At 46.9% G+C, this 9,553-nt stretch overlaps 1 protein-coding gene across 1 annotated transcript; it reads right to left on the bottom strand.

Annotated features, from left to right (window-relative positions):
• PTCRA (pre T cell antigen receptor alpha) lies at positions 1 to 5,381 on the bottom strand. The gene is made up of 4 exons (XM_069488508.1): positions 5,324 to 5,381; positions 2,061 to 2,375; positions 1,135 to 1,179; positions 1 to 335 (listed from the first exon to the last, which is right to left on the bottom strand). Exons 1-4 carry the CDS (start codon positions 5,379 to 5,381, stop codon positions 1 to 3), a joined length of 753 nt encoding a protein of 250 aa, XP_069344609.1.
• Between the last annotated feature and the right edge of the window lie 4,172 nt (positions 5,382 to 9,553).

The raw sequence follows: 9,553 nt of genomic DNA, 5'->3' as shown, positions 1-9,553 counted from the left end.
TCACGTGCAACAGCCCCAAGCTCGGCTGGTAGAGAACGTCCCCTCCTGCCAGACTGAGCTCCGGGGCTGCAGACCCGGACGGGTGTGATCGCCGCGGCGGCCGCGGGGCTGCAGCGCCCACAGCGGGCTGGGTGAGCCGGCGGCCCCTCGTCCCTCGGTCACCGTGGCCGGGCGCAGCCGGTGGGGACGGAGGGCTCGCAGGCGGGGGGCCGCCGCGGGAGGAGAAGGCGGCGGGCAGGCGCGGAGGCGGCTGCAGGTCAGGAGCACGTCAAACAGCAGCAGCTTGAACAGCAGCACCCGCAGCGCCCCCAGCCGCAGCGCCTGGCCTGGCATCCCTGCGCCAGAAGGAGCCGGTTAGGAGCCTGCAGGAGGTCCCAGGCCCAGACAGGGAAGAGTGTCCCCCAGAGAGGGGCCTTGTCTGCCCTTGCCCTGCCCTCTCCCCGCCCTCTCCCCATCGCCTCCCTCTTCCAGGGAAAGTCCTTCCTGGTGTCTAACCTCAGTTCTTACTGCTAATAAGTACCTTCCTAGCCTTCATCTTATTTTATTCCCCAACAATCAGGGGCGGAGGGGTGGGAGGCAGGCAGGAATTAGCGTCTGATTAAAATTCTCTATTTGGTCAGGAAACAGAGCTGGATGGAAACTGGCTTCATGTCTCTCCTTCCAGTGCTCTTTCCACCACCCCAGACAGTCTCCCATCTACACAGGCTCTAATGCTGACATCTACCTGGGCTGCACAAGGAGGGCTTCAAAGACCCTGCTGGGCTGGTCTGATGGTAGTGGGTTATCAGAACTTATGAACATTAGTGTCACTAAAATTGGTTTACAACCCCTCATTGCTAACTTTGACTGGATTTTTTAAAAATTAAATTAAAAGACCCTCCTGTTAGCTGTCACCTGTGCTTCTCAACTGATGTCCAGGAATTAGGCTGGGATCAGAGGATCTACCCCATCTTGTCCTAGGGTAGACTGAGGTCCAGGCTATCCGGTGCCCCAACCTAGCAAGGCAGCCTCTGCATGGGATACAAGTCAACCCCCTGCATGGGACCCATCAGGTCAGGCTGAATGCCCCACCCTCTAGGCCCAAGGTCCTGGTCCCCAGGCTCTTATTCCCCACCCCTCATCCCAAGTACTCACCCCTGAGAGGCACCTGGGGGCAAGTCCTGGCTGTAGAAGCCTCTCCTGTGGGCCAAAGATAAGGGAGTGAGTCTTTTGGGATGGGCCATGCACTCTGGAGGGCAGGGCCAGGCCACTGTGTCCCCACATCCCCAGTGCTATGCCCAGGCCCTGGCACAGGGCGGCTTTCAAGGCATGTTGGATAAATGGGCAAAAGAGCCAGCAGCAGAAACCCTGAGCCCATTTGCTGTAAGTCCTCTGAGGGACCCAAATATCCCTCACTCTCCACTGTCCCCTATTCTGAGCCCTGGGAGGCTGAGGTGGCTCAGCACTTTCACATAAGGAACTGACTCTCTTAGCAACATTCTTTGGAAGTCAGCGCATTCATTCGACAAACATTCCCATTTGGAAGATGACAAAACTGAGATAATCCAGAAAGAGGAAGTAAGTTGTCTGGTCAGTGCCAATAATAGCTGACTTCGGACATGTTACTTAACTCCCAGTGCCTGTAAAATTGGGGAAATAATATGAGCTACCTCATAAATGTAAAATGTTTAGAGCAATTGCCTGGCACAGAATAAACAGAGTAAATGATAGTGATCTGTTATTTAATTAGTGTTTGGTCTTTACAGAATATATACATGTAGGGTGATATATATGTGTGTGTATCATCAACCCCAGGTGGAAGGAGGCATCATCATCTCTTAGAAGTCATGCAGCAGAGCCTGGGTTTAAACCAGATATTACAGCTGCAAATCCCAGGATTCATGGCCCTGAGGCTACTCTGCCCTGAGCCCAGGTGTTACCTCACCTGGATGGTCAGCACTTGGACACCCTTCATCATGCTTTTGTGGACTGAAGTCTGCCCTCCGTGGAACCATATCCTGGTTCTAGAGTGTGTGGAAGGGGACAGGGAGCATCCATAGGGTCCCAGGCTCCATCCTCACCTGACAGCTGTAGGGGCTGTGTGCTCCTGCTGTGGCGCCCAGGCCCAGTGTGGCAGACCAAGGGCTCCCACGCTGCCAGCTCCTCAGAGGGCAGGGAGAGCTGGGCCAAGCTAGTCCAGGTGCCATCCGTTGCTGGGGAAGGGCCGTAGGTGAAGGCATCCAGTGCACTGCCATTGCCAGCTGAGAACCAGATGGGGCTGTGAAGGCCGGGGGGTGCAACATCAAGGACCAGGCAGACCACCAGCATCTGCTGCTTCCCATCCACCAGTAGCGTGATTGGTGGGGCCAAGGAAGGGAAGGGCATGCTGCCCACACCTGCAAAAGAGTATGCACCTATGGGTGCTAGCCCGGTCTGTGCCCTCCCAGGCCAGCATCTCATTGCAGGCTAGGGTTCTAGGTTTCTATCTTTACATCTATCCTTCCATCATCCATCTACCTACCTTCCACCCACTTACCCATCCCTCCCCACTTGCACTTACCCATCTAACCACCCTCCCTTCCTTTCATTCACTCATCTATTTATCCAACCTTTCTTCCATCAACCATCTATCCTCCATCTGTTCTTTCTACCTTCCATCTATATGTCTATTCATCTACTCATCTATCCTTCTGTCCTTCTGTCCATCTGTCTATCATTTCTGAGCCCCTTTCTGTGCTAGGCACTAGGGATATAACACTGGGTAAGTCAAGGAACTCAGTCCCATAAGAAAGATGGCAAATACATAAACAAACACTTATAATATGATGTTGTGCCAGCCTCAGAAGAGTGAGGAAGGGAAGGAAATAGGACCCAGAATGAGATCAAAGGGGGCTTCAAATATATCTGAAACTTTTTGTTTCTTTAAAAAAAGGCCTTGGCCAGGCACGGTGGCTCATGCTTGTAATCCTAGTACTCTGGGAGGCCGAGGTGGGAGGATTGCTTGAGGTCAGGAGTTCAAGGCCAGACTGACCAAGAAACCTCGTCTCTACTAAAAATAAAAATATTAGCTGGGCGTGGTGGCACCCGCCTGTAGTCTCAGCTACTCGGGAGGCTGAGGCAGGAGGATCGCTTGAGCCCAGGAGTTTGAGGTTGCTGTGAGCTAGGCTGACACCATGGCACTCTAGCCTGGGCAACAGAGTGAGACTCTGTATCAAAAAAAAAAAAAGGCCTGATTCAAATATGGCAAATGTTAAGCATTTGTTACTCTAGGTAGAATCTGCAATGGGTATTTGTTGTATTATTCTTAGCTCTTTTCTGTAGGTCTATAAGTGGTTTTTTTTTTAAAAAAAACAGCTTTGTTTAGATATAATTTACATACCATACAATTCACTCACTTAAAGTACAGGTCTGTTATTTAATTATCTTAAAAACTATGTCATACACGTACTGCAAACATTTGTCCCATATTTTCCATCATGGTCCTGATTTTCAACAATCTTTTCATTAAATATGATTCATTTAATATATAACAAATTGTTATTTCTGAATATTTGGGTTTTTTTCATAATAAATAAATCTCCAATGTTAAAACCTACAAACATATTCACACCATGAGTTAGATGCAGCCAGGCTAAAGAAGTACCCTAGAGTGCAGGGAAGGGGGCCAGAGAATCCTATAGGGAAGTAGGGGTGAAGAGTCCTAGGTAGAGTGCAGTGTCATCATCATAGGTCACTGCAACCTCTAACTCCTGGGCTCAAGCGATCCTCCTGCCTCAGCCTCCCGAGTAGCTGGGACTACAGGCACATGCCACCATGCCGGGCTAATTTTTTCTATTTTTGGTAGAGATGGGGTTTTGCTTTTGCTCAGTCTGCTCTTGAACTCCTGAGCTCAAGCAATCCTCCTGCCTCAGCCTCCCACAGTGTTAGGATTACAGGCACGAGCCACCTCACTCAGCCCTCCTTTTTTCCCCTCTCTCTCTCTCTCTTTCTTTCTTTCTTTCGGGTCTTGGTCTGTCACCTGGGCTACAGTGCAGTGGCATCAGCAGAGCTCACTGCAACCTCAAACTCCCAGGCTCAAGTGATCCTCCTGCTTCAGCCTCCTGAGTAGTTAGGACTACGGGCATGAGCCATTGTGCCTGGCCAATTTCTTAGAGGTCAAATAACTAGCCTGGGAACACATGGATGATAAGTTGTCCAGTCAGGATTTGAACTCAGATCTCTGACTCCAAATCCCATAGATCACCTCACCTTGAAAAATGACTAAGATTTTGCCCTGTGACACAGGCTAGGACATGACCAAGCTACGGTTGACTCCAGACTCATTCACTTAATTTTCTGAGTCTCAATGGTCTCATCAGAATAAAGGGGTTAATAACATTAGCCCAGTAAAATTGCTGTGAAGAGTAAAGATCATAAATGTAAAGTGACCTGGCAGGTAAGCATTAGTGCTATTATCGATATTAATATTCATAAGGCTTTGCAAATGAAAGGAGTAAAGAAGGCTGGGAGTGAGATCCAGGACCCTCAACCTCGTGAGCCTTTTCTGTTATACAGATAGAGACACCCTCCAAGTTAAGTTCAGGTTCCACCTCCTCCATGAAGCCTCCCAGGATTGTTCCTCCTCACCCTGGAGCCATGGGCTCTCCCTGTTCCACATGGGTGTGGTTTATCTCCCTAGCGAGAGTGCGCCTGTAACATACTGGGGGCCAGCTTTGTCAAGGAGACTCCCTGACTCAAAAGTCAAGGGCCTTCCCCCACCACACACATGCAAACATGCATGTGTTTCTAGAGGAAGCTGGAAATCTCCCCTCAAAACTTAAGTCCTTTGGCCCCAGCCTTGCTCTTTGGAGGGCTAGGGATAAATACCCTGGGAAGGGATCTTGGGACCTTTCCTGAGCCCACTAATAAGGGGGGGCTGGGAGTAAATTTGAGACACCCTGAGTCCTGTTGGGGCACCCTGAGTGCAGGAAAGAGGGGACCTCACAATGTTGCCCATGTCCCATCCCTCCATGTCACATAACAGAGTCCTGGTTACCCTTACCCCCAACTTCTACGGATACCCATCCGTTTGCTCTTATTTCTGTACCTCTCCAAGAGGAACTGCCTTTCCTACCAACACTGTGGACTCCAGGGCAGGAGGACTTGGGGGCCCCAGAGCAAGGTGGCTGGAGGTAGAGTACAAGGAGAAGGGGACAGTGAGCTTCTGGTGAGATCTTCCCCAGGGGTCCCTAAATGGCTCCTATCCTGCCTCCCTGAATCCCATCAATACCCAGGGAGGCCCAGAGTGAAGGGTGGGCTTGGGCAGACCAAGGGGGACAGAGAGGGATGAAAAGAGGGGGCTCACCTGTGGGCAGGGCTGGACACCCCAGGGCCAGGAGAAGCAGCAGCCATGTCCCAGCCATGGCCCACCCAGAAGGAGGCAGGACCCAGCTGCAGACCTGAGGTGTGGGCTGGGGGAGGAGGCACCCACAAGGCTGCCTCCCAGGCCACAGGCCCAGCTGCGCCTCAGCTGCTCCACCGCAGAGCCGTTTCCCTGGGTGACGGGCCCCTCCCGCACCCACCCTGGTCCCCAAACCCAATCCTCTCTCACGGGCCAGGGAGCTCAGGGTGCCACTCCCACACCAGGACCCAGATGCCCACATTCCCTCCCGTCTGAATAGCAATTCAGTCTGCAAAGCCTTTTCCCAGTCACTGGCCTCGCTAGAGGGCAACTGTCATCCGCAGGACACAGAGCACCAGGTGGCTGCATGTCAAGGGCTTGGCACACAGCACTTTATTTGATCCATCCAACCACTGTGAATTCCATTTCACAGGTATGGCAACTGAGGCTCATAGACATTGAATGACCTGCCTTAGGCCACACATCTGGCAGGTAGCAGAGCCAGGGCTTAAACTGTTTCCTGTGGTGGGCCTTATAGGCAAAAAGTTGTCCAATAACTTCTTACAAAACCTCTTTCTAAAATAAACATTTTTTTGTTTTTTTGAGACAGAGCCTCACTCTGTTGCCTGGGCTAGAATGCAGTGGTGTCACCATAGCTCACTGCAACCTCAAACTCCTGTCCTCAAGCAATCCTCCCAACCCAGCCTCCCAAAGTGCTAGGATTGTAGGCGTGAGCCACTGCCCCTGGCCAAAATAAACTTTATAACTCATTTTCAGTGACTCCATTAAATTATAGCTATAGCTGTTGTTTTGACCCTGAAATTTCACATCTAGGCATATATTCTAATGAAATAATAAGTTGTTCAGTCATGATTAGACAAAGATTTATGCACAAAGATGTTCTTCTAAGTGTCATATTTAAAAAGCAAGACAGGTCGGGCACGGTGGCTCACCCTTGTAATCCTAGCATTCTGGGAGGCAGAGGTGGGACGATTGCTTGAGGCCAGGAGTTCGAGACCAGCCTGAGCAACATAGTGAGACCCTGTCTCTACAAAAAATACAAAAATTAGCCGGGCATGGTGGTATGGGCCAGTAGTCCCAGCTACTTGGGAGGCTGAGGCAGGAGGATTGCTTAAACCCAGGAATTTGAGGTTGCAGTGAGCTGTGATGTAGCCACAGCACTCTAGCCTGGGCAACAGAGTGAGACTCTGTCTCAAATAAATAAATAAATAAATCAAAATAAAATAAAATAAAAATAAAACATTGGAAAAAACCGAATTGTCCTTTTAAAATTCTGTTTTCAAAGACTATGTAATGACATGGGATGTAGAATAGAGTTTGGTTCAGAGGGTGGACAGTGAAGCCACAACACCTGTGTTTCAATCCTGACTGCGTCATTTAGTAGTTATGGGACTTTCAGCAAATTACTTCCCTAATCATTAATTTCCTCATCTGTAAATGAGGATGAGACCTCAAAGAGGTCCTGTGATTTTTAAACAAGATTATTCATAACAAGGTTTAGCACAGTTCTTTATACAGAGTAAAAAGTCAATAAATGTTCTTTTTTGAATGTGTATACATTGTAACATACAGCAGAAAGTTTAAACAAATAAGATACATATCTAAATAAAAAATATACACTCAATTTTGTATAAGAAACATATAAATATTTCTGGAGGAAGCAGACCAAATGCTAACAATGGTTATCACTGTACACTAGGATTTTGGATAGTTTTTATTTATATATTTATAATTGTTTATTTCTCAAATTTTCTGCAGGAACTTGTGTTATTTTAAAAATCAGGAAAATAAACAGTATTACAAAATAAAATTATAGGTATACTGTAGTTTATGTAGACATTTGGGTTTTCCAGTTTGGGGCAATGCATATCTTTATTCATAAAGTCTTTTCCAAATTTACATTTATTTCATTAAAATTATTGGCTAAAAGCCCTCTGTAATTTTTTGTTTGTTGTTTGTTCAACTTTTTAGAATGTTTTAAATTGTGGTAAAATACTCTTAACATAAAATTTACCATCTTTTTTTTCCCCAAAATATTACGGGAGTACAAATGATTTTGGTTACAGATATAAATTTTGTTATGCTTGAGTCAGGGTTACAAGTGTGCCCATCACCCAAATAGTGTTCACTGTACCCGTTAGGTAGGTTTTTGCCCATCCCGTCCCCCCGCCTTGAGTTTCCACCGAGTTTTACTTCCCTCTGTGCACATGTGTGCCCATTGGTTAGTTCCAATTTGATAGTGAGTACATGTGCTGCTTGTTTTTCCATTCTATAGATAGGATAGGATAGTTAAGATAATGGCCTCCAGTTCCACCCAAATTGTTACAAAGGCCTTAATTCATCCTTCTTCATGGCTGAGTAGTATTCCATAGTATACATATACCACATTTTGTTTTGTTTTGTTAATTTCTTTTTTTTTTACAGAGACAGGGTCTCACTCTTGCTCAGGCTGGTCTCAGATTACTGGCCTCAAGCGATCCTCCTGCCTTAGATTCCCAGAGTGCTAGGATTACAGGTGTGAGCCCCCTTGCCTGGCCTACCACATCTTGTTAATCCACTCACGAATTGATGGGCACTTAGGTTGATTCTACATCTTTGCAATTGTAAATTGTGCTGCAATAAACATTCAAGTGCAGGGGTCATTTTGATAAATTGACTTCTTTTCCTTTGGGTAAATACGCAGCAGTGGGATTGCTGGATCAAATGGTAGGTCTCCTTTTAGTTCTTTGAGGAATCTCCACACTGTTTTCCATAGAAGTTGTATTAATTTGCAGCCCCACCATCAGTGTATAAGTGTTCCTTTCTCTCTGCATCCACGCCAGCATCTATTGATTTTGGACTTTTTATTTATTTATTTATTTATTTTTTGAGACAGAGTCTCACTCTGTCACCTGGGCTAAAGTGCCATGGAGTCAGCCTAGCTCACAGCAACCTCAAACTCCTGGGCTCAAGCGATCCTCCTGCCTCAGCCTCCCGTGTTTTTGGACTTTTTAATAAAAGCTCTTCTAACTGGGATAAGGTAATATCTCATTGTGGTTTTAATTTGCATTTTCCTGATAATTAGTGACATTAAGCATTTGTCTATCTTCTTTTGAAAAGCTTCTGTTCAACTTTTGCCAATTTTTTAATGGGGCTGTTTTTTTTTTTTTTCTTGCTGATTTGCTTGAGTTCTTTGTAGATTTTGGTTATTAGCCCTTTATTGGAGGTATAGCTTGCGAATATTCTCTCCCATTCTGTAGATTGTCTATTTGCTCTGCTGATTATTTTCTTAGCTGTGCAGATGTTTTTTAATTTAATCAAATCCCATTTATTTATTTTTATTCTTGCTGTGATTGCCATTGGGGTCTTTTTTAAATTTTTAAAAATTTTTTATAATAAATTAAGAAATAACTGGCTAATTTCTTTTTGTTTTTAGTAGAGATGGGGTCTTGCTCTTGCTCAGGCTGGTCTTAAACTCCTCACCTCATGGGATTCTCCTGCTTTGGCCTCCCAGAGTGCTAGGATTACAGGCGTGAGCTACCGCGCCCGGCCTCACATCCCTTTTAAGCCTAGAAAGTTCTCCCCCCTTAGAGAATTGATACATTCGCACTTCACTCGCTTTTTGTGCTTGTGTGGTTTAATTCCAGCACCCCCCTTAAACTCTATCAGGAATTAATTTTGGTGTATGGTAGAAGATGTGCCTCTAAATTACATAGTTTGTCCAAAGAGCTAAGCACTTATCCTGGGATTGCAGTATTTATTGAATAATCCCTCTTGACCTCATTGTTTGTCAAACGTTCCTTATTGCATTTTTTTTTGTTGTTATTATTTTTTTTGTTTCTTTTTCTTGTTCCCAGAACAGAGAGACGTTATTACAAGTTAACGACTTTTATATAGGCAGGTTTATTTCTTCCTGGCTCCTCCACTTCTTTATTCTGGTGCCAGCCTCATCCAATTTCCGTCTGGGTGGTTATTTAATAATCATGTTGATTGCACTGGCCTGGCTGTCCAAAGGGAAGCCCCTTCACTCCCAAGGGCCGCCTGGAGGCCGTGGGCTCCACGTGTTCCCAGGCACAGCTGGCGCCAGGTGCACTCAGTGGCTCGGTCTTGGTGGGTTCCCGCCGGGAGGGGGAGGGAGGGAGGCAGGTGTCCCTAACGACTCTCCCGCCCTCCAGCCTGGGGAAGTGCGGGCAC

Source organism: Eulemur rufifrons, chromosome 15 (assembly GCF_041146395.1).
Source record: "Eulemur rufifrons isolate Redbay chromosome 15, OSU_ERuf_1, whole genome shotgun sequence".
Classification (NCBI taxonomy): Eukaryota; Metazoa; Chordata; class Mammalia; order Primates; family Lemuridae; genus Eulemur; species Eulemur rufifrons.
Note: the sequence above shows the minus strand (reverse complement) of the source record. Positions and strands in the feature narration are given on the sequence as shown.

Coding starts and splice junctions, on each gene's coding strand:
- PTCRA (XM_069488508.1), bottom strand. CDS start 5,381: ATGGCTGGGACATGGCTGCTGCTTCTCCTGGCCCTGGGGTGTCCAGCC. Junction 1,180..2,060: donor ACAGCCCCTACAGCTGTCAG/GTGAGGATGGAG, acceptor TTTGGCCCACAG/GAGAGGCTTCTACAGCCAGG. Junction 336..1,134: donor CCCCCAGGTGCCTCTCAGGG/GTGAGTACTTGG, acceptor CTTCTGGCGCAG/GGATGCCAGGCCAGGCGCTG.